At 55.4% G+C, this 23,946-nt stretch overlaps 2 protein-coding genes across 2 annotated transcripts; one reads left to right on the top strand and one right to left on the bottom strand.

Annotated features, from left to right (window-relative positions):
- Positions 1-7,342: 7,342 nt before the first annotated feature.
- On the top strand, positions 7,343-13,353 carry FXYD3 (FXYD domain containing ion transport regulator 3). The gene is given in 8 exon segments (XM_059152558.1): positions 7,343-7,473; positions 10,290-10,346; positions 11,492-11,524; positions 11,627-11,650; positions 12,435-12,540; positions 12,542-12,631; positions 12,931-12,968; positions 13,109-13,353. Coding segments are annotated over 7 exon segments (354 nt in total). The 5' UTR covers positions 7,343-7,473; positions 10,290-10,303; the 3' UTR covers positions 13,129-13,353.
- Positions 13,354-14,216: 863 nt separating this feature from the next.
- LGI4 (leucine rich repeat LGI family member 4) lies at positions 14,217-22,176 on the bottom strand. The gene is made up of 9 exons (XM_059152557.1): positions 21,315-22,176; positions 20,802-20,873; positions 20,468-20,539; positions 19,520-19,591; positions 19,318-19,389; positions 18,907-19,076; positions 16,707-16,871; positions 16,097-16,602; positions 14,217-15,270 (listed from the first exon to the last, which is right to left on the bottom strand). The coding sequence occupies exons 1-9, from the start codon at positions 21,482-21,484 to the stop codon at positions 14,956-14,958; spliced, it is 1,614 nt and encodes a 537-aa protein (XP_059008540.1). The 5' UTR covers positions 21,485-22,176; the 3' UTR covers positions 14,217-14,955.
- Positions 22,177-23,946: the final 1,770 nt, after the last annotated feature.

The following is a 23,946-nucleotide window of genomic DNA, read 5'->3' on the forward strand; positions in this document are numbered from 1 at the left end:
AGACCTCCACATTCCCTGCCTTGCCCTTATGACCCGCCCCTGGCCTCTAAACTGCCCTCTGCTCCCTTAGTCATCTTCTGGTTGGAAACTTTCCAGAACGGTAATACTCAGTTATTTATTAACCCACATCTGTGTCCCTCCAGAGCTGGCCTGCCCTCCCAACAGCCATGATGAGCTCTGAAACTCCTCACATGTCTTGGCTCCTGCACTGAGATGGCCCTGCCCGACTGCTGCCTGACACCATGCCAGGCGGGCTACCAGTGTGAGCTGGGCCTCGTGCTCAGGGACACTGACTGTATGCCCCTCATCCAAGTGGCTGTTCCTTGGGTGGCAGGTACCACCTGGCCAGGGGAGATTTGGGGGCTGGGGAGCGCTGGGAGCCGTTCTGTCACTGCCCGACCATGCCACGCGCTCGCTGCTCCCTCTCCTCCCACAGGCCTGGGCAGAAATATGGGAGCCTGAGAGGCATCTCTGGGTGTCACCTACTCTCCCCTGGGGAGATACCTACTGGACATCTGAGTACTCGTCCATCACCGCCTTCCATGGGAGGACTTTTGAGCTCCAAGGCACCTCTGCTTCTGTCTCTTCCAACCCCTGTGGCTCCTCTGGCTCACTGCCCTTTTTCCAGGTGGAAGCTGTGACGAGGACAGGTCCTTCTCAAAGATGTCTGCCCAGGTGAGCAGTCTGAGACTTGTCCACAGAGAGACCTGACCTGGCCAAGGTAAGTACTTACTGGCTCCTGGAGATACTTGGAGTGATTAAAGCAAAAAGAAATGCTTTGGCTCAAATGAAATAAAAATCATGGGACATAGTCCAGTGAAAGTGCAGTGATGCCGGGTCCACAGAATTTCTCTGTGCACTAGTTTGGTTATCATTATTTACAAATAACAGAAAACCTCATTAAAATTAACTCGAACAAGTCAGATTTTTAGATTCATAACTGAAAGTTCCAGAGGGAGATCAGGCATGACTTGATCAGGGTGCAGATTCTGTTTCTCAGCATTTTTCTTGGTTTGTGGTCCTCTTTAGTGTTAGCCTTGTCCTGAGGTTGGCTCTTCCTGTGGTGGCAAAACAATAGCAATTTCCAGAACCCAAATGTGCATTTCCCACTATTCAAAGCAAAACCCAAATCTTTTCTTCCCTCAATTACTAAGCAAAATTCTGGGCCTCACTTTGATTGGACCCCACTGGACCAATGGTTGCGGCCCAAAGATTATCTTAGCCTCTCTGGTCCTACTAGCCTCAGGAGCTGCAGGTGGGAGAGACACCACCCCAGGAGAGACACCCCCCACCCCAGCCCTTGTAGCTGTTCATCGCAGGGAGCCCACTAGGGTGGGCTCACGTTCCCAAACCAGTATTTCTCGTTGTAACAATCGTCAAAGAATGTAAATGCCCTGGAAAAACTCCCTCCTGAGACCTGAAAATTTTATCTGGAGCCCATAGGGGTGGATGTGTTTTCCATGCCTGAGGGCCCTTGCCTACAAGAGTTCCATTGTTGGCTGTTGGAAAACACACCGCCCTGCCCCTTCCACCCCACCCCCTTCCAGGAAGGGAACCAGCTTTCAGAATTAGTCACGGGCCGCCAGCATCCCACACAACAACCCCATTGAGTTGAAAGGGCAGCCCAGGCAGGGTGAGGGCTATTCTTAGCCTAATTTACAGATGGGGAAACTGAGGCACGGAGAGACAACTGGCTCCCCTGAAGTCACATAGTGAGAAGGGGGTGGAGCTAGGATGTGAACCTGGGCTCTCTGGCTCCAAGTTCCTTCCCTCTCCACCTGTGGACCTACTGTGTGCCTCCCAGGTGTGCTCCCACTTAAGGAGTGCAGGGTCCTTGAGTCATCTGTTACGAGGCCTGGGATATAGTAACTCTCAAAAACGGTTTTCATTCAGTCACTCAACAAATATTTCTTGGGCACCTAGTATGTGCTGGACCCTTGTGTTTGGCACTGGGGACATGGAAGGAATGGAACAGTTGAGGTCCCTTCCTCCCAGAGCTGACATTCCAGAGGCGAAAGAGATAATAAGTAGAACCAGTAAGTGTGTATACACTATGTCAGGAGGTGGTTGGTGCAAATGCTAGAAGGAAAGAAAGAGAAAATAGGGTAGGACGGGTTTCCAGGAGGAAGATGTAGTTTTGAATCCAATGGTCAAGGAAAGCCTCATCAAGAAGGTGACGTTTGAGCAAAGCCCTGAAGAAAGGAGGTGAGGGAGGGAACCATGTGTGCACCTGCGTTGAGAGAAGAGTGGGTCTGCTAGAGGCAAGAGCAGCAAGCCGGATGTCTGGAGGCTGGGGCCAGCAGGGAGCTCAGGGTGGTGGGAGGGAGTGAGCAAGTGAGTGAGCGGTTGAGGGGGAGGAGATGACAATGTCGGAGTGATGACAGGGGACCAGCCAGAGCAGTGACTTCTGGGTCGTGGGTCACAGTGAGGACTTTGCTTCTACCAGAAGAGAGCTGCAGCCAGAGGAGGCTCTGAGCCAGCAGGGCCCTGCCCTGACTCAGGGGTTCACAGTCTCCCTCTGGCTGCAGGTGAGCAGGGAACAGACCAAGGGCCAGCAAGGGAGCATGGAGCCCGGGGAGCGGCGGCTATGGGGTCCAGGACGGGCCAGGGTAGGGGCAGTGGGGGAGAAGTGGTTGGTTCTGGAAATATTTTTTGTGATCTAATTCTTTTTTCTAACCTGCTGTCTGTTCTCAGGACCCTCAAATTTACGCGGGGTCCTGATCTTTGGTTGTTCCGCTCCCTCCCCTCCCCACACATACACATGAGTGTGGAGCCCAGTGACCTGGCTTGGCATCCCAAACTTGACCCTTTGTTAACTGTGTGCCTCAGGACTAATGACAGCCCCTCTCTGCCACACCTACCCTCATTGGGCAAGTCATGCCCGCCCACTAGGTGGCGAGGCCCACAACCCAGTAGAGGACGATCCAATCCGTTGACAAGAGAGTGAGGCAGTTAGGATAGTTGGTAAATGACTCAGGGATGCGCAGGGGTGTGGAGTTGGTTCTGCCGGGTGTGGCACCGCCTTCTTAGACACCAGGGTGCAGGGAGAAGGAGAATGGGACTGCTGGAACGTCAGGGGCCCCACTGCCAGCAAGCTGCTGGGTCAGTGCCTCTCTGGAGCCACCGGTGCCAGCAAAGCTCTTAGAACTGCAGACTCATCTCCCTATGTCCAAAGCCAGGTGGGAGCCTGCCAGCCCCCGCGCCAGCCTCAGAGCCCCAGGGCCCCTCAGCAGGCGGGGCTGGGCTGGGCTGCCAGGAGCCCGTGAGGCCCCCAGAGCTGGGCACCCAGGGGTCCAAGACGATGCAGGCCACCCAAGCAAAGGAAAAGGAAGACACCGGGGGAGGATGAGTAAAGAGCACAGCTTTTATCCATGAAGAAAGAAATTCATAGAACAATTCATCTCCCAGGTGCCATATACATAAATCCATAATTTCCTAAGTCCCATTAGATTCTGTTTACTTAACACTTTATCCAATTCCGATTGACCTTTTCTTCCATTCTTTTGCCATTTTTAAAAAAATCTTGCAAGGGATTAGTTTGTGTTGACTTGAACTGGAGTTTTTTTTTTTTTTTTAATATTTTATTTATTTATTTGACAGAGAGATCACAAGTAGGCAGAGAGGCAGGCAGAGAGAGAGAGAGAGAGATGCAGGCTCCCCATGCGGGGCTCTATCCCAGGACCCTGAGATCATGACCTGAGCCGAAGGCAGCGGCTTAACCCACTGAGCCACCCAGGCGCCCCAGATTTGGAGATTTTTTATTCCTTTTCTGCAACTTTGAGTTTGAATTTTTGTCACGACAGGAGATTTACCCGAGGATATGAGGAACCCAAGTACCCTTCATGGAGATGCCCTGATTCTGACTATTTTGCTTTGTCTGCTTTCGCTCCATATATCTGTACCCTAGTTATTATTTTTTTCTGAGTGTCTGGCCTTGCAGGCATCTTCCCCTGCCCATCTTTGAGCAGGTGGGCACTGCGAAAGACTGGCTCTTCTCCACTGGTACTTGCCCATCAAAGCTTTTTTGGGACAGAGTCACAAAACATGACTAAGCTTTTCCTTAGTTGTGTTTTTTCTGCAGTCAAGGGCAGACTAAGGCTGACGGTCCTGGGGTCTTGCCTGCATAAGCCACACCGGATCCATCCTGGGCCGGAAGGCCCAAAGGCAGAAGCAGGTTTGAGATGGGAGGTGGGTCTCTCTGTCCCATATTCTCTCCCATGAAGCTTCAAAACAGGGGGAGATGGTCTTGCCCCTTCAGCCGCTGCTGTCGAATGGGAACGTTCACGCAGTGAGGCTATGTCTTCCTAATAAACCAGATATGCAGGTTAGCTACTGGTAACATCCTGATGCTTCAACATTGGTGACTATTAATTTTTGCAACACTTTGTAAACCAAAGGAAACACGTACAGTAGTTGAGTTTTGGTCTTTCTGAACATCAGAAGCTTAATGGCAAAATCAAAATTAATTAAGTTTGAGTTGGTGACTATGTAACACCCTATGGCTTTGATTTCGTGCTTCAGTTCGGCATTCCTGAAAACTGGGGTGTTCAGAAGCTATCTGTAGGTTTGGTTTTTCTCATCTTGCTAGAATTCCTAGGATACTGAGAATTCACAGCTAATCACAACTTCAGCGGATTCTTTAGGGCCTAATGATGTCAAAAGCAAAATGAAGGGCAAGTATTTCAAATGACTTTTTATTATTAATATAGTATAATATACAACATATATTTACATATAAAAGATTATATATACAGACATATATATATATAGAGAGAGAGAGGGGGGACTTCAGATATGATTGAAGTCAAGTTGACCTAGAACACACCCCAAAATAGATCCCGACTCCCTGCAAACCTTCCTCAAGGGTCAGTGGGCACGCCTTCACCTGTCCACACGGGGGTCTGAAATCCTTCCTCCCTGGGCCTGAAGCCCCAGCCCAGGCCAGCACACTTGTGGATGACACCTTCCAGTCCAGCCTCAGGGGGACGTTATAGTTGGCCTGGGTTGGGTTAAAGCCCCATAAATGAAAAGCCACCGTCATTAAAAGTTCAGGAAATGAAGTTGGCAGAAGTTGCTTCCCCAAGCTGAAACCAGCCCTTAGATGTATTCGTTGGACTTGCATACCTTTTAAAACCTGCATATATTTTTTAATCTAGCCAACTTTTAAAAAAAGTAATCTCTGCACCCAACGTGGGGCTCAAACCCATGACCCTGAGGTCAGTAGTCGCCCGCCCCAATGGCTGAGGCAGCCAGGAGCCCTGAACCAACTTTTAATATTGGGAATTCTGTATGAAGATTCAGGTTTCTGACATCGATTGAAAATGTAGCAGCAGTTGGCTAGGATTGTGTAGAGATGACCTTTCAATTCTCTTAATTACACTTTTTTTCAAAGTAGGACATTTTCAGAATCTGTAATTCAAAAGGTACAAGAGGGAGTCTCCCTCCACCCCATCCCCCAGCCTCTCACTCCTCCTCCCCAGAAGCAGAATATCCAAAGATACCTCATTCATGAACAAATGTATACACATTCTTTTCCGCCTCAAAGATGTACTTCTATACATCTTGCCCCCCCCCCCGACCCTCCCCCCAAGTATGTAGCAAGACGTCTGGGAGCTGCTTCTGTCTCTGTCTGCATGAGCTAGCTAAAGTTGTTTTGGGGGCTGCCTTTTAAACAGGACAATTTTCCCGTTTGCCCAGTTTCCAGCCCTCCCTGGGGTCTCATGCCTGTCCCGTTTCACTCATTCACAATTCTTGCCTGGCCCCTTTGGCATCTCAGTTTGCAGAATCTGGCACAGGTGAAGGACAGCCTAGCCACGGAGCACTGGCCCCCTCGCTCTCTGAAGCCTGCAGTTCTTGAACTTTCCAGCAGAGGGAGACACCACTCACCACCCCCCACACCCGCAAGAGCACCAAAGGGGTCTTCCCAGGGACATTGTAATAGGGAAATGTCTAGGCGAGGGATGCATGCTCTCTTCCCAGAGACAAAGACCCCCTTAGCTGGACTGGGATCCTCCTCTCCAGGCCTCCCTTAACTGTTTCTGTCCCCCCACCTCCCACTTTGACTGAGCCCCACCCCGGAGCATCCCCTCCACTCCTTGTAGGGACTGGCCCCTTCCTAATGGGAGGAGGGTGGTGGTGGTTGGGGGATGGAGAGGCCTTGTCCTAGTCTAGGACCTGGGATTGAAAAATTGCCTGAGGGAGTCACATAAAGAAAGCATGTAATTGGGCGGGACTTCCTTGCTTCCCCATCCCTTTCTGCTAGGAAGTGGGGGGTCCTTTCTCTCTGTCCCCAGCAGACAACCCCCAGCAGAGTCTTGACCTCAGAAACCCCCTTTCCCCATCCTGCACTCCACCCTCTCCCTGGCCTGGTTCCTGCAGCCCTCTGTCCCACCCCCGAGATGGTGTTGGGGGTCGCCTGGAGTCCAGCTGGTGGCCAGGGCACAGCCACCCCTTTCCTGGCCCTGCCCCTCCCCATGACCCCAATCCTCTGCCAGCCACTCAAAGGCGCCTTGTTCTCCATCCAGCCCCCAGACAAAAGTCCCTCTGTCTGAAAAGGCAGAATTGGGGGGAGGGGGCACCCCAACGAGGACCGTGTGGGGGCCCACGCAGACCCCAGCCAGAAGGAATGCCATGAAGAGGAGGGGCAGGAGGGGGGAGGGAGGTGAAGGGAGCCTTACACAGTGCAGTGGCCTTATCCAGAGTGGGAGGCAGCCTCCACCCTAACGCCCACTGCATAGACCCGGGCATCTGGCTCCCAGCACCCTTGGGAAGAGCCTGAGCTCGGAAGGTCTACTTGATGCTCAGAAACCATTCTTCAGTCTCTCCTGAGAGCATTAAGGGCATGTGGGAGAGAGGTCACGGTCTAAAGCCCGACAGCCCCCCCCACCCCTTGTGCACCCCCACCCCCACTCCCACCTCATGATCTTGGTCATATCAGCCTCTTCTGCTGACCCCCAAACTGTCAAAAGCAGCAAGTGGTCCGGAAGGGGACCTTGGATGTCCCACAATTGCCACCAAGCCCTCCTCCAAGTGTAACCTGCCATCTAAGTGAAGGAAATGAGACAATTACGCCAATGCATTGCTTTCCCCCACCATTCTGCGAGGCAGAAGCTTTGCTGCTAAAGACCTTGAATTTCTTCCTTCCAGGTCCTTTTCACGGGGGCAAGAGATTGAAGAAAGCCCCCTCCCCGGATGCAAGGAACAGACTTCTGCCCTGTCCTATGCTCCTTCTGCCTACCTGAGGCTCTTGTGACCTTGGGGAGCTCTCTGCTGGGAAGAAAGGGTGGTAGCTGTCTCTTTAAGAGCAGGAATGGGGTGAGAGAGCCCCCGAGCTTTAGGGAGTCTGACTTGTTCTCTACCTGCCCAGGTTTGCCTAGGGCGTGGCAGCTGTGGATAAAGGCAGGACTCAGGCTTAGCAGCTGCATTCTCCCCTTCTCTCCCGGAACTTTCCAAGCAGCCTGGGGAGCCACACAGGTGAGAGGCTGGGGTCCCCTGCTTCCAACACCCTCTCGGCTCTGCCCCCAACCTCTCCTTGCCCCTCTCTAGAACTTCCTCTCTTCAAGGATCTTTTCTGGGGGGCAGGGGACAGGAGGTTAGGGAAAGCACCTTCAACTAATGTGATCATCCCCCCATCATTCTCCCCTCGGGAGGCTGGGTAAGCTAGCTGGGATGAGCCCACCAGTGGGATTGGGGTGATTGGGTAGATTGGGGGTGTCTGAGTTGACCAGAAACATCTGGATCGGGGGCATCTGGGTGGATAGGGTTGGAGCGGGCTGCTTGGGTGGGTGGGGGGTAGCTAAGTTGATCAAGGCTGGACTGAGGGTATCAGAGTGCACGGTGGGTGACTGCGTGGACTTGGGGTGTCTAGGGATTGAGGGTGTGTGGATCCTGGAGACCTCTTGGAAGAGGGGACAGCGGCTTCCTGGGGGAAACTGTAAGGTGGGGAGGTGGGTAGGAAATTTCAGGGACATGGGAAAGTCATTCTGCACAAGCTTGATGGGCCTGGCCACCATCACGGAGGAACAAAGGGGATAGCAGAGGGCGGACCGTGGAAATGTCCATCACTCGGGTGTTGGGACCGGCAGGGCGGGGAAGGAGCCCAGAGGGGTGGGCACAGCCTCTCTCTGCCGGTTGTCTTCCTCTCCCAGGCTTCACGCCAACTACAGTCAGTCCGGAAGCAGCTCAGGAGCCCCTTCCAGCAACAGCCTGGGAGGGGAAGGTGAGGGCAGATGCCAGACACCAGCTCCCAGTGGCCTGCCCTGTAGGAGAGCCAGGTTGGGAATGTGGCCCCAGGGCTGGGGTGCAGCCAAGATTACTCCCACATCTCCCCTAGGCCAGGGATGCTGGGAGAGATGCCCTGGGGATGGGGAGTAGCAGAGCCCGGCAGCCAGGGGGACTAGGTGAACTCCATGGCAAGAGACTTCAGAGCTGGGACTCTGGGTCCCTGGTGACAGCTGCAGCATTCAGCTTCATTAGCAGGGTTTATGGGGCTCCGACAGCACAGTGGGGTAACCACAGTGCCACCCCATCACGCTGCGGAGTTATATGAATAAGCGTGAAGCGCTGAGACCAGGGCCCAGCGAATGGTAAATGCTCACAGGGCACTAGCTCCTATTACTGGGGTATTATCTCGGGGCTTTAGACAATAGCTGGTCCTTCTCCAGACCTGTGCCTGGAACCACCAGGCTGTCCTGCCCACACACCTGCTCCAGCTCTCCTCCCCAAATCTGCGGGGTCCTGAATGCCTTAGCAATGTTCCCCAAAGCTATAGGCCCCCTGCCTGCAAGAAATGGATGCCTTTGAGTCCACCATATGGGATTCAGGGCTGAGAGGATGCCCTGGACCTGAGTGTACCCAGGGAGAGGGAGGATCCTGTGAGGAATGTGCAAGAAACAGAAGGAAATGTGAGGTGGGGGTGACGCCGAGGGTGCGGAGACAGATGGGGTCACTGTCTTCAGTGGTGGAGAGGAGTCTAGGGACAGAGCAGGGAATGTCAGATGGCTTAGTGAGGGCCCGTGCTGTGCCATCAGTGAAATGAGAGCGGGAACAGATCATCTCTGGGGTTACAGGGTGCGGGGAGGGGAATGGGCGAAGACACAGCAAGGTCATTGGAGGGGGCCCAGCACAGGGTGGGGCAGAGGACGTGCTGGACAGTGCTGGTGGCAGTGAGGCGGGTACTGGGAGAGGACTGGGGGGCACACAGAGACCAAGGTTTAGCTCAGGCACCCGGAATGGGGAGAGGGTGGGCTGAGACCAGACCAGGAGGGGATCGGAGGGGTTCTTCTTGCTGGACAGGCCTGTCTGAAGAAAGAGGAAGTAATGGCTGCCAGGAGGAGCTTGGCAGGAGCAGGGGTAGGCGCGGGGGGCGGGGCCTGGGGCAAGGCCAGGGGTAGGAGCTGGGGCTGGGGCAGGGGTAGAGGCAGGATCAGGGGCAGGTACGGGGGACAGAGGCCAGGGTAGGGGTAGGGGTTGTGGCAGAGGTAGGGGCTGGGGCAGGGGTAAGGGCTGGAGCTGGGGCTGGGGTGGGGATAGAGGCAGGGGCTGTGGCAGGGGCAGAGGCAGGACAGAAACGAGGAGTCATGGAGGCAGAAGATGGGGCTAGGGCTCCAGCCATGTGACTCCTCTCTGCTCTGGCCCTCGACCCTGCCCCAAGCCTCCAGCTCTCTCCTCCGCACACCCTGCTCTGAGCAGCCTGAGGAGCCAGCTCGAGATCTGTGGAGTCTGGCCAGGGTGGGCAGGCTCTGAGCTGTCTCTGAGAGACACACCCGGCAACCCGGGCCTCCTGCCACCTGGCTCCCTACATCCCATTTCCCAAAACACCCCGAGGCCCCGATAGTCCGGAGCCACAAACAGCCGCTGCAGAGCTGGGCTGCTCAAAATCCTGCTCCCTGCCAAGGTGACCCTATGCACCCATGTTTAGTTTGCAGAGCCCCAGTTTCCCCATCTGTAAGCTGGGGCAAACAGCAGGCAGCACCTCCCTCATTTGGTCACCAGGGCCAAGTCCCTAGAGCCCCAGGTCTGTGTTGAGCCAGTGATTCCTGCAGCTCCTCTCCAGGTTCCCGTTGCCACCCACCCCCCGCCCCCGCACCTCCCCACTCCTCAACCCCCTTTGATGGCTCCTCCTCACCTTTCAGACAGGCTGGTTGGTTAATAGCAGCCTCTCTGCCCCGGGGGGAGTTGTGTACCCTGGAGAGCAGAGTACAAGAGGACTGGAAACCAGAGGCACCGCTCTGGCACCTTGGTGGGGGGCCCCCATAGAGCTGGACCCTACCCTCTCCCTCCCCCTCCAGGTCAGCTGGCTGACATGCGGGAGGTGACAACACTGAGCCTGCTCCTCCTCCTGGCAGGTGAGTGCCTGGGCCCCTCACTGCCTTTCCCAAACCCTGCCACAGAGTGTTGGCCAAGCCCCATGTCTGTGCATCTGTGGGTGTATCAACACTCCAAGCCCCATGTCTGTGCATCTGTGGGTGTGTCTGCCTCTCTCGTGCTTTCTGCCTCCCCTGTCGGGTGGCGATTCTCCGGTCAGCATCTCCTTGAGGGTTGCAGTGTTGCACTGATGGTTTCAAAGTGCACACAAAGACAGGCCCCACCTTACGGCAGTGGCTCACACAGCTAGTCACCCCCTTGAGGTCTCCCCGATGAGAAGACTCAGCCCCGGGCACTGGGTCTTCAGCACCTCCCTTGCCCTTTATTATGAGAGGGAGCTGGGAGCTTTGAGGTTGTAGCCGTTATGGAAATCCTTTTTGCCTCAGTTTCCCCAGCTCTACTAGTAAGTACTTAGTAGCCACTGTGAGGATTACACAAATTGGTATTTGAGAAGTGGTTAGAACAGGGCCTGGGACAGAGTAAGCTCTAGGTGTTCATGCTTTAAATACAATTAGAACTTATTAATCACCCTTGAACACACAAAGATCAGAGTTTAGGCCCGGAGCTCAGGTAGCCCACGGCTTCTAGCCAGAATGTAATCCTAGTCCTTTGCTTTTATTGTATTTTTTTTATCCCTTACATCGGGCCAGGCTGGCATTCCGTTCAGGTTAGGGAGAGAGGGCTGCATTTTTAAAGAAAGTGTATTAAGTTTATCATTAGTAATTTGCTCTACAAGGAAGCGGTGAGGACACGCCAGAACAGGTAGGGTATGGACGAGGCTCCGAGAATGACTGGGAGCTGGGACCGTCTGTCATCTCGAAGAGAATGTTGCTCGGTTTCTGCTGGAGGGAGGATTAGTTAGGTGTCTGGAAACATCAGGCTAAAGAGTGGTCCCAAGCCACCTAGGCTAAAACCTATTTTGGGAGGCAAAATGTGGGCAGACCTGGGGGGCTCACAGGTTTGGGGCGGCGGGGGAAGCCCACACCTTCAGGTTTGGGGCCAGGACCCCTGGGCCCTCTGGAGGCGGGGACCTGTCCATCAGGGGCCCCTGAGGCTCTGTGGCCCTGCCTCCCAGCTTTGCTGAGGTCCACAGGCCATCCCCTCTCCTTCCCGCTTCTCCCAGCAGGCCTGCCTGTCTTGGATGCCAACGACCCAGAAGGTGAGTCAGACTCCACCACCAGGCTCACCCCCAAATTCTAGCCCCCACCCTTGCCTCCTGGCTGTTGTCCTGGATTCATGTTCTTTTTCTCTTTCTTTGCAGATAAAAACAGTCCTTTCTACTATGGTGAGAGCTTGTGCCCCTCTCTTGACTCCCTCCCACTCACTCCCCCTGCTCACATTTTGTGTCTGTGGACCCACAGGGCTTGGGCGGGGGTCCGATGTGGGCGAAACAGGAGGCGAGGGTAGGAAGGGGTAAGGATGGGGAGAGAGAGAGTACTTAGTAGCCACTGTGAGGATTAGTAGCCACACAGTGGAAGAAAGGAACGAGCCACGCGGGTCTGGTCCCAGGGAAGGTTCTTTTGGGGCAGGAGAGCAGCACAGAGGAAGCCGGGAAGGTTCACCAGAAGCCGTTGTTATGGTTCAAATCAAATGCTAGGAGGAGGCTGGCTTTGCAAAAACTGCCCGGAGGAGGGAAGCTATTGGGCAGCTTTTCTGCGATTGCTCACACACACAGTAGACACCCTCCAAACCCCCGGACCTTTATACTTTCCGATCTCCCTGCCAGGCCCCCCCCCACCGCCTCATCTCCCCAGGGCTCTGCTCAGAGAGGCCTTCCCTGACCAGTCTCCCTAAAAGAGCTGCCCTCTGACTTTTTGTTCCCTGGCTCTGCTTATTTGCCTTCAGAATGCTTATCTCCACTTGACCTTCCATTAAATCTCTTATCGGTTGTTTTGTGTGTAAGGGAGAATGTGAGCCCAGGAGGGCTGCGGGGCTGTTTGTTCTCTCCCCTCTGTATCCACAACTCCCTGCTGGTGGTCAGGTTCCCCATACCCACCTGTCGGATAGATGGAGGTTTGGACAGGGAGGACACAGGCGGGCACTAATGGCCTCCTCTGGGTTTCTCCTAGACTGGCACAGACTTCGGGTTGGTGGGCTCATCTGTGCTGCGGTTCTGTGCACCATCGGCATCATCGTCCTCATGAGTGAGTGGGGACCCTGGAGGCCGAGCTGGCAGGGCAGGGCAGGGCTGTGGGTCCTCTCCCTCAACCATCCCTTCTCCCCTGACAGGTGGGAAATGCAAATGCAAGTTCAGCCAGAAGCCCAGGTAAGACGGGCTCCCCAGGTGCCTACTTCATACTGAACAGACACCTTTCCCTGGTCAAAGAACTGAATCTCGCAGAAAGAGGCCTCCAGGCCTTGCCCTGGAGAATTCCTGCCACTGAAATGTCCCAGGTTTATTCTTCAGAGCTGATCATCTTCAGAGGGCCCGAAAGCCTGAAAAGCTTTGGTCCCATTCCAGGAAAAATAGCCAGGAAGCTCTGTTAGGGCAAGCTGAGAATCCTCTAGCCTTAAGGGAGAGGACAAGGGGGATGGAAACACATCTCACCACTTTTCTTTCCCCAGCCACCATCCAGGCGAAGCCCCACCTCTCATCACTCCAGGTAAGCCGGGAACAGAATGGGGATGCAGAGAACACAGACCGTGAGGGCTGGGCACGTGCGAGGGTGTGTGCCTGTGTGTGCACGTGTCTTGGGGCGAAAACTCCATCTGCTCTCACAAGCTGACCCATCATCTCTCCCAGGCTCTGCCCAGAACTGTTGAGGATGGATCCGTTGAAAGGACACAGAGGTCCCTTCCCATCTCTTCCTCCAAGTCCTGGTTCTGCGTGGGAGCCCAGACTCCAGGATGGAATTCTCCCTCTTCTCAGAGCACCTTGCCAGGGCCTCACCTTACCTCTCACTGGAGGGGTCTTTTTGTTCAATTTTTATTCTAAAAATGGCTCTTGCCTCCTTATCCTTTATTCTAAAAATTGATTAGCCAAGTGTCCTCAAGACTCCCTATGTGTACGTCATGGTGGGCTTTTGAGGACTAGCAGAAGGTGGATTGGATACACCCTGGCAGCTGGGACAGAAGCTGGCAGCTAAATCTCTTTGCTGGAAAAGTTCAAGGCCTGCTGGATGGCATGAGGCCTGCCCTCTACCCCCAAGGCTAGGGGAACCACAACGGCAATTTAAAATTTTCTGGTAGCCAAACGGCTGATGCTTTGGGGAATGAACGAGGGCTCTAGCCAGATGGAATGCTGGGATATTCCAGTGGACACTGAGACCATCCTGGGAAAACAAGGATGTGGATCTTACTACCACAGTATGATTAGTCAGATACATTATGATTTTAATGGTAAGACCCCCATGACCCTCCCACTCACCCCCAAGACCCCACTCTATCATAGAAAACCCTTCCTAATACCCAAGCGTCCCTCTGAGACCTTTAAATAATTCCTCATGACACTCAATAATATACAGCGGTGTGAGAACTTCCAAGGAGCCTCAAACTCCCTTGAGACTCCCCAGTACCCAGTAAGATCTCCAAACTGCATCAAAGGGCCACTCTATAAAATGCCTAAAACCCTCTAAAACACCCAAAACTATCTCCTACGATGCACTGAGTCATGACCTGAAGAAGAAACCCAGAATAAACCAGAGACTTGTCCCCTACCAATGCCCTTATATCTCTCAAACATCCCATAAGCCTCTCCCCCACAACCCACGAGCCCACACACATCGGGCAAGCGTGAGCGCACCAGGGCAGACAAAATGCATCCCTGGGGCAATCCCACCCCAATACTGCTCCTGGGACACCATTCCTCCCCCTTGTTATTCTCTCCCAAAGATCCCACAACAACGAGCGGGGCAGCTGCACAGCGCGTTTATTGAGCTCATACACTTTCTCTCCTCTCCCCTGTCCCTCATCGGATATGTGCAGCCGGGCTCCCCACAACAGCTCCTGCTTTCCTACCTATTTCCCACTTTCCCGCCTATTTCCCGCGCATGCGCAAGAGGGCCAACATGCTGGTCTTCCGCCCGGGCAGCAGGCATGCGCACAAGCAGCAGAGGAAGTTAGCAAGCCCGGCTGGGAAACCGGCCCAGCGACTGATGACGTCACGAAGGCGGGCACCAAAGCGATTGGCCAGATTGAGTTTAGAGGGAAAGGAAAGCTGTCTCTTCCTCAGTACTTTCTCAGGGAGCAGAAACGGTGGGAGTGGGTTGAGGGGGCGCACTTCCAGACCGCAAGGAGTTCTGCACATTATCCCCACCATGACTATTGTATCCTGGCTCCTTGCAGCGCCCCAGCCTGAGCTCCCAAGTCATCTCTAGTGGGGACATGAGCCTCCAGCTGAGATGTTGCTTAAAGACTGGAAGGACAGCTCTTGCCTTGAATTTGGCCTCTGGTCAGGACCTCACAGGTAGCATCAGCCCGAGTAGGGCCAGGAGGCCGGTGTCTTGGGGAGAAAACTCCATCTGCTCTCACAAACTGATCCATCATCTCTTCCAGGCTCCCTGTCAAGTGGGTATCCAGAGGCCTGGGACTCTCTGTGCCAGTCAGTGCTCCCTAAGGCCCTCCCGGCCATGACCAAGGTCCTGTGGGGTCTCAGGCACTGAGGTCTAACTCGTGATGCTGGTATATCTGTGTGGGGCCTTTGAAGCAAGCCGCAAAGAGGAAGCGTCTGCCGGCTATGGTGATGTGAGCAAAGGCACGAGGGGCCACCAAGGCTGGGGGCCCCAGCTCCTGTAGAGGTTCCAGGAGCCCCTTGTCAGGCTCAAGGTGAAAGACCTGGCTGAAAGCGAAGTCGCTGCCCAGGATGGCCAGCTGGTCCCTGGCGATGAGCAGTGGCTGGAAGACGTGGGCACCACGTGAGGGAAGTTGCTGCAGGAGGCGGAACATGGAGCCATCCCAGCGCATGACCTGTGAAGTGTGGCGACCAGTTAGGGCGGGGGGTCCAGGAGGGCCAGGCCTGCCAGTAGCACCCTGGGTTTCAGAGCACCCGGAACAGCTTGGAGTCAGGCCTATAGGTCCCCAAACTCCCACAGCTTTCCTACCTTCATACCTGTCACCACCCGGTTGCCCAGGCCACAGACCTGAAGTCATTCTTGGCCACTCTCTCTCCCTCACACCCCACAAAGAATCAGTCCGTTTTACCTACGACGGTATCTATTTTTCCTATCTCCTCTGGCCGCACTCCGCCCAGCCACAGTCACCTCCCTCCATGACGGCAGGCTCTGCCCTAGGCTCCCCACTCTCATCCCTGCACCCACAGTCTGCTCCCCACACACATGTCCCGTGAACACCTGAGTCAGACCATATAGCCTTCTAGGCCCAGAGCGCCTGCTTGGCTGTTCCTCAACCCAGAATGAGAATGCTGGAGTGGGTGGGCCATCAGCCTCGGGGGTCCAGAATGTGGTGGCTGTGCTCAAATGTAAGGCTCAGAGTGGGGGGGGGCAGTGTTAGTGTTGGGGGGATACGAAGTAGCTTATGGTCACTCAGCCTTGAGGAGTCACAGTGGTCTTAGAGTCGGTGTGGGGGGGTGTGGGGAGGGGGTGGCCAGAGTTCAAAGATCAGTACATCAGGTGGGGTCAGAGTTCAAAGGTGAGTCTGTGCGGTCAGGTCAGAGTTTAGAAGTTCCTGTGCAAGGTGGGAGTCAGCGCTGCAAAGCCAGCCCCGAGGCGGGAGGCCACTGCAGGTCAGATCTGGCTTGTGGCCGCCTGCCCCACCTGACTGGGCCCAGCCTCACCATGGAGTCCCCGATGTAGCGTGTCAGGCACAGGAACACATCGCCCCCGGCCTGGAAATGGCGTGTGGCATAGACGTCCTCCGCCTCGGGGATGTCCGTGCGCCTCTCGAAGCGGCCGCCGAGCCACTGGAAGAGCACGGGCCGCTGGGAGGCAGAGGCCAGCAGCAGATGGGGCCGGCCGTCCAGCTCCAGGGCCTCGGCGTCCGTGTCCCGGTGCCAGGCATGCAGGCTCTGGCGGGGGTAGAAGCCGGGCCCGTCCTGGCACAGCAGCGTGGTGCTGCCCGCCTTGGAGGCGTCGGCCACCACGAAGCAGGGCTGCCCGTCCAGCCACAGGAGCTCGGCGTCGTTGGGCCGCAGCAGGCGCCGCGGGGCCAGGGCCTGCGTGGGGGCGAGGCGCAGGCCGGGGCTGGGCCGGGCCCACAGCTGCGAGCCCCCCCACAGGCGGGCGGCCAGCATGAAGAGGCGCAGGCCCAGCACCAGTGGCTTGCAGGACACCACCGAGGGCGCTGTGGGAGGGCGGGGTGCAGGAGGGCAGGTTAGGCCCGCCCGGTTGGGCCCCTCCACCCCCTGCAGGCAGAAGGATGGAAAGGGGTGGGGAGGGCAGGCTCACCGGACAGCTCTTCCTCAGGCCGGAAGCGCTGTAGGCTGTAGTCCCAGGTGAGGATCAGGCAGCGGCCTGCAAAGGGCTGCGCCAGGACGATGTGGGGCTCCCCCTGGTAGGAGAAAGACTCCACGCCCAGTGCCGACTCCCCAACCGTCTGGAACCAGGACAGCTCTGGGGGTGGCAGGAGAGAGTCAGGTGGGCACCGGGACCTCGCGGGTCCTCATCGCTGAGCCTCGGTTTGCACATCTCTGAAATGAGTACCGTCGCAGTGTGCACCTCATAGGGACACAGAGTAGGATCTTTTCATCTATAGATGAATTAAGTCACAACAACAGGGGAATGCTTTGTTTTCTAAGTCGCAGGACACCATCAAATCATTGCTTAGAAACAACGTATTTCTCAATTCATTTAGGGACGTTCCATTCTACCCATTCTACAGATGAGGAAGCTAAGGCCGGCAGGCACAGTCCAGCCTTTCCATGTTCCATGAAAGAGGACTGGAGCACAGCCACAGCGCTGACCCCAGCGCTCCCCCAATACCTCCCTCCTGAAATTAGGTGTGGCCCTATCTAGGCCAAGTTCCCTGTGGAGAAAGAGCAAAATGCTGGCCGTAATGCTTGTCTCCCTTGTTTGCTAATGGCTCTTCCTGGACTTAGTCTCTTGCCCCTTTTCCCTGTGACCTGGCCGATAGATGGGCCACAACTCAGTTTCAACCATGGAAACCAGGACAACACCCAGGGGCTCACCCACCCGCCAGGACTGCTCACCTCAGACCCTTCTGTCTTCTTTAATTCATGGGATTTTGGACCTCTTGGTTACAGCCACTTAGCTTTATGGTAACGGTACACCAAGGTTGCCCAGCGTGGAGGTGGGTTATAGACTCCAGGTTATAATACTTCACTCTATATGTGGGGCCCTGTTTCCAGGCACCAGGGTTGAAGCAACAAACCGAGGCACCAAGGATGCCGGCCCAAAGGTGGATCTTTGAAAAATGGCCATCATATCATCACCCCTGGTTCAAAACCCTCCGAGGCTTCCCACGGCCCTCAGGGTAAGATCACTCTGCTCTCTGTGGCTTTCAAAGTCATACACGGTGAGAACCCTGCTGCTTTTGATCTCACCTGTGTCCTTCCCTTCACTCACTCCCCCAAGATGCTGCCTGCCTTTGATCTGCAAGCAGGACAGACTCTCTGCTGCCTCAGGACCCTTGCACATGCTGTCTCCTCTCTCCAGAGTGCTCTTTCCTCTGTATTGCACTGAGCTACATCTGGATGTAAAGCCACCTCTTCAGAGAAGCCTTCTATGATGCCCCACAGAAGGTAGGACCACCCCATTGCCTTAATCTCCCTCATTACTCCCTGTGTTTATCACAATGTATAGCACAAAGTTTGTTTCTGTAGTGTTTTACTTAATGTTTATGTCCTCATCCGCCAGGGCTCTGAGGGCAGGGCTCACGGCTGTCTGGGTTACCACAGTATGCCCACTGTCTCTCATAGGACCAGACACAGAGTGGCCCTCAGTGACTGTTTGTGGAACAACTGAATAAAGAGGGACTCTTAAGTTAACTTCTCCATTTCTATGAGTCCCACAAATGCAGAACACGACTTACACTTAGATGCTGGTAAAAATTGATTATTACATTAGTAGCCTTACCCACTCCTTCAGGAAGCCCTCTGTGGCCCTCCCGCTGTGCCTGGTCCTTGCTCTGGCTCGGGACACCCAAAACCCAGCCCTGACCACTCCGGGCTCTCAACCTCCACATTCCCCTGTGCTGTGGGCTCTGGGAAGGCAAGAGCCAGGGCAGTCCTCATCACCGCTGTGCCTTCTGCACTGCTAAGGACCCATAACGTTACCAAAACATATTTATGGAAAAGCAATGTGATCATAGCAAGTCTTTTTAAATAGCTGTTTTTATATTAATAACAGCCACCAGCGTGCACACTTAGGAGGGCCTCGCATCCAAGGCTCTGCCCCAAATGCAGGCGTGGACACGTCACCGAATTCTTGCGGCAATCCTATGGCTCCATTTTACAGATGAGGAAACTGAGGCTCAGAGAGCTAATGCTCATGCTCAGGGGCTCACAAGCCGGGGAACAGCTGAACGGGGAGCGAGGTGAGCCCTTCAGCCCTGGGAGCCATGCCCCTGCTCTCCCACCTTCTTCTGGAACCCCGGCTGCCCCTCCCACCCTGCGGGGAAAGCCCCCACCTATGGCTCTGCACTTGAACGTCTTGGGGTCGAGGTGGCGCAGCTGCATGTGGGCCAGAGCAGGGGGGCCGGCGCAGGCCCCCGTCCCCACGCTGGCATTCACGGTGGGCGTCCACTGTAGCAGCCAGAGGACACGGCAGTCACACTGGAACGGGTTCCCGCGGAGGTCCCTGGGGCAAGAGGCCGGGAAGGGGCTGCGACCTGGCTTCCACGCCACCTGGCAGCCATGTGCCCCATCCCTTCCCCAGGCAAGTGTTCTAAATGGGGCACCCCCCGGAGGTGGCGTGAAAAATAACGGAAGAACCACAGCAGCCATACTTCTCGGTGTCGGCCAAAAGTGGGCCCAGAGCTCCCCTTCCCTCTCAAACAACCCCCAACTCTCCGGGCCCAGCCAGCCTCCTTGAGCCTCACACGTGAGTTAGGGTCTCCAGGCCTCGGAAGAGAAATCTGGGGAGGGTCTCGAGGTTATTATTGGCCAGGCTCCTGGTGGAAGGAGAGGAGGAGGAGAAGCTGTCACCCAGATCAGTGACCCGGATCCCCAGTGTCCCTGGGTGATGGGGTTTGGGGGTGGTGAGGCGGAAGGGAGGGGGTGAGGCCTTGGGGGGGCACGCACAGGTGTGTGAGCGAGCGGAGTCCTCTGAGAGCGTTCTTAGAGATGGAGCCAATCTCATTGTCCTCAATGAAGCTGTGGAGGGAAGGCGGGTTGAGGGGGAGACCCTCGGTTCCCTGCTGTGGCCCTAGGGTGCTTGGGGAGACTCACCCCGTTGAAGCCATAGGCCACTGGAATGTGCTGAAGCCTCCCCAGAAACCTGTCCTCCCCAAGGCTCCAGATGGTCATCCCAGGAGTCATGAACCCAACCCCATGCTCGCTGCCAAGCTAACATTGAACCCTGCCTGCACAGGCTCATGGCCTCCCACACTACCTCCAGTGTCACCACTGCCACCGCCACCAACATCCATCACCACAGACACCCAGGCATCCATCACCATCCCCAACCCCAGTGCCAACAACATGGCGGCAACTCTTGTTAATGCCAGACGGTGCCACCACCACCGCTGCCGACCCCACCACTCACTCCCGTCATCCACACCCACGCCATCGTCACCAAGCCTCACCCTGCAATACTGAGAAGCATCGTCAACAACACAGCCTTCATGACACCAACAGAACCACCACCATAGTCACCAACCCCGACACTAGCACCCCCATCACCCCCATCACCTCCTCAGAGTTGTCTCCCGTTCATATGAAATATTTTCTTGTCTCTGGCCTCCCTGTCCTCTCCCTGGGCTCTGCTATGTCAGGGAGGGCCTGAAAGAGTCCTGGGTTACCCAGGCTCTTTGTGGATCTTGAGGCACAGAGAGGGGAGGTGAGCAGGCTGAGGTCACACAGCTGAGCAGGAGCCCTGACCCCATCCCCCTCCAAGAAGGATCTTTGTTCAGACACCCCCCACCCAACATGCCAATAAGCCTCTACCTCCCTCTGCTCCCGGAGCCACAGATGGGTCCCTGCTCCTCTCCCAAGCCCCCATCCCCACTGCCACTCCCTGACCTCACTCACAGGTACTGCAGGTGGGACAGACCCGCAAATGCATCGTCCTCAATCACGGAGAAGGAGTTGGATGTGAAGAGGCTGGCAAGGGAGCAAGAAAGACTTTTCCAGAGTTGCTGCTGCCCCCTCTCTGACACGTTAACATTGACCCCCACCCTCCACATACACACACACAGTATTCACATACACACACACACGCACGCACACACACACACACACACAGGTACATGTGATTCCTTCGCAGACATGCGCATACACACGTGTGCACACGCTCCCCACGCACCTGTGTGAACACCCACCCACTCCCTCGAGCTAGTTGTCGGCTTAGCTGGGCCCCACTCACAGCAGGTGCAGCGTGGGCACCCTCAGGAAGCTGCCGGCCTTCAGTTGGGTGACTCCAGTCCTAACGAATGAGCTGGGGATGTGGGCAATGGCGGGTGAGGAGACAATCACCCCCAGTGCTCTGGTCCCGCCCCAGAGCCATCTCTTGTTTGGGGGACACTGGTGTGCTGCCCCAACCCCGGATGTCTCTCCTTTCCATCCTAGGGAAACAGGCATTTGCCCTCCTCACTTGGCAAGGATCCTGGCAACATTCAGCTTCCCCCCACCACCCACGGCCGTCCTTCCCCCCTCCCCTCTTGGGTCCCAAATGCTGCCTTGGGCTTTGCAGCCTCCCTTCGGCTCCTGTCCAAATGCCAGCACCCCCCTTTGAGGCATCCCAACATCCTTTGCTGCCCACCTCCCAAGATCCTGAAGGGTCCCTGCTTCTTCAGGGACCCCCACACCCTGCCTCCAGCCCCTGGGGTCCCAGGACTCCCATCCTTGCCCTCAGGCCCCCGGAGGGCCTGACACTCACAGTGACAGCAGGGTTGGGGAGAAGTTCTCGGGCAGGTCCGGAGAGCCCTCACACAGGGCACTATCCTTGGAGCAGGAGCAGCTCAGAGGACACTTTCCCTTTGGTGGTCTCCAGGCCACCCCCACGCCAGCTCCAGCCAGCAGCAGCAGCAGCACGCCCGCCCCTCCCATGCCCCCTCACCCCCGCTGAGGCTCCGGCTTCTCTCTGCCTACCCGGCTCAGCGGGCTGGGGCCACTACCTCTGGCGTGCCAGGCGACCCTCCATTCCGCCAGCTGGCACACTCTGTCCGCCTTGTCTCTCCTTTCTCAGTCTCTCTCTCAGCCTGTCTTTCTTCCTGTATTGCTTTGGTGTCTAATTTTCTGTCTATTTCTCTTTCCTTTTCTGTCTCTCTCTCTTTTTGTATTTCTGACTCAGTGAGTTAGTCTCTTTCCCACTCTCTGTCCGTCTTTATTTCTTTCTGTCTCTTGGTCTCTGTTTCTCTCTGTCTCTGTTTCAGGCTCTCAGTTTCTGTCTGTCGGCCTCTGTGTGTGTGTGTATTCCTCTGTCTGGTGTCTTTATTTCTCACCACCCTTTCCAGTTCCCTGTTCTTCTCCTCCTCCCACGCCCCTTCTCCTTGGAGGTTTGGGAAAGGGACTTAATGGGCACTGGGTGCGCCCGCAATGCAGCCTAAGAAGGAGGGGGTCAGAGGCCATAGGAAGAGCAGCCCTAAGGAAGGGACTGGATGGCCCCATGGGAGGGGAGGGGCCACAAAGGGCTGGAGCTGCCCTGACCACTCTCAGCTAGCCCCCTCCCCAGATTCCCTACTCCATCCCACTCGGAGTGAGAGGAGGATGTCACCAGGGTGGGGACCGGATGGCTGGCAGGCGGAGGGGGTGGGAGGAGAGACCCTTGGGGGGTTGGAGACATCCTGGCCACGCCCAGACAGCCCCCTCCCCTGGATCCCAGGAGGGTGTAATGTGCCCCTTCACCAAGGCTCAGAGGGGGGTCCAGCTGCTCCCTCTGGTGGCCACACTCAGCAGGGCAGCTGTCAGACCTCAAACTCAAAGCCTCCCTCCCAGGCCTGAAATTAACCCCTTGAGTGCCCACCAAATACTGGGATAAGGAGCCAACTCCTGGGAAAAATGAAAGTGAGGATGCCACCCCCTTCCTCAGCATTGGCTCTGCACTAGACCCTGTCCTAAAACTTTGTCTGTCAGCTCATGCCGACCTCATCACAACCCTCTGACATTGATCCTATCATTTGGCTATTTTACAGATGGAAACACTGAGGAGAGAGGTCAAGTCAGTTTGAGATTTAGGTTACCAGGCTGGGGCAGAGCCAGCGCTTAAGCCCAGGCAGCTGGCTCCAGGGCCTCTCTGTGTGATTTTGTCTTTTTTTTTTTTTTTTTTTAAAGATTTTATTTATTTATTTGACAGAGAGAAATCACAAGTAGATGGAGAGGCAGGCAGAGAGAGAGAGAGGGAAGCAGGCTCCCTGCTGAGCAGAGAGCCCGATGCGGGACTCGATCCCAGGACCCTGAGATCATGACCCGAGCCGAAGGCAGTGGCTTAACCCACTGAGCCACCCAGGCACCCTGATTTTGTCTTCTTTCTTGGGAGATCCGAACTCATGGATATTGGTCATTTTCTTTTCTTTCTTTCTTTCTTTTTTTTTTTTTTTAAGATTTTATTTATTTATTTGACAGAGAGAGGAGGAAGCAGGCTACCCGCGGAGCAGAGAGCCAGATGCGGGGCTCGATCCCAGGACCCTGGGATCATGACCTGAGCCGAAGGCAGAGGCTTTAACCCACTGAGCCACCCAGGTGACCCGGATATTGGTCATTTTCATTTGGACTAAGCTTTTAGCAATTTGGATAGAGTCTGCCCATTAAATAAGAAAGAATAAAGAAATGACATTTGTTATCTAACCTGAAATAGCAGTAATAATAATCATCGAGCACTTCCTACATGCCTGACTTTACATGAATTTATTCAGTTCTCAAGCAGTCCCATGAGTTGGGTCATACTACTGATGTGTCCTTTGCGCATGGGAAAACCGAGGCTGGAGGAGTTTAAATGATTCCCTTCATGGCCCTGGACAGATCTAAATCGAACCCCTCTCCTCCCACCCCTGAGGAACACACCCAGCTTCTCTGGCCAGGGCTGCACACTCAGGAGACTTAACAGCCCTAGCCGTTTCACATAATCACCCCAATTTCCCTCTGAGGGGACTATGAGTTTATCTCTATTTTACAGAAGGAGAAACTGAGCCTCATAGTGGTTACGTCAGGTGCCGGACATCACCCAGTTAGAAAGCGGCGGAGCTGCTCTACTGTGGTGCAGTGGGTCTTGGGAGGGGGAGAAGCCAAGGACGGGCTGGAGCTGGCCAGGTGCCCCCAGCCCTGCTTGCCTTCCCTGCCGCTCTGTCACCCTCCCCAGGGCTGCATAAACATCAGGGTTATCATTAACCAGAGACTGCCACCGCTGGTGGCCTTGGGGTGCAGGGCCATGAGGGGCTGGGGCTCAGACGCACAGGGATGAGAGGGCATTTCAAAGCCCTGTGGGTCCTTTGAGGTGGGTCCTCTGTGTATGCGTGTGCGTGTACGCGTGTGTGTGTGTGTGTGTGTGTGTGTGTGTGTGTGTCAGGGCTCTC

The sequence above is a fragment of the Mustela lutreola genome, chromosome 16 (genome assembly GCF_030435805.1).
Source record: "Mustela lutreola isolate mMusLut2 chromosome 16, mMusLut2.pri, whole genome shotgun sequence".
NCBI lineage: Eukaryota > Metazoa > Chordata > Mammalia > Carnivora > Mustelidae > Mustela > Mustela lutreola.

What these genes read in the sequence shown, in the direction of transcription:
- LGI4 (XM_059152557.1), bottom strand. Translation starts at nt 21,484, where the DNA reads ATGGGAGGGGCGGGCGTGCTGCTGCTGCTGCTGGCTGGAGCTGGCGTG. An exon ending in CTGTCCCACCTGCAGTACCT is followed by an intron (nt 19,592 to 20,467) that starts GTGAGTGAGGTC and finishes TTCCCTCCACAG; the next exon opens with CTTCATTGAGGACAATGAGA. An exon ending in GTTCAAGTGCAGAGCCATAG is followed by an intron (nt 16,872 to 18,906) that starts GTGGGGGCTTTC and finishes TGCCACCCCCAG; the next exon opens with AGCTGTCCTGGTTCCAGACG.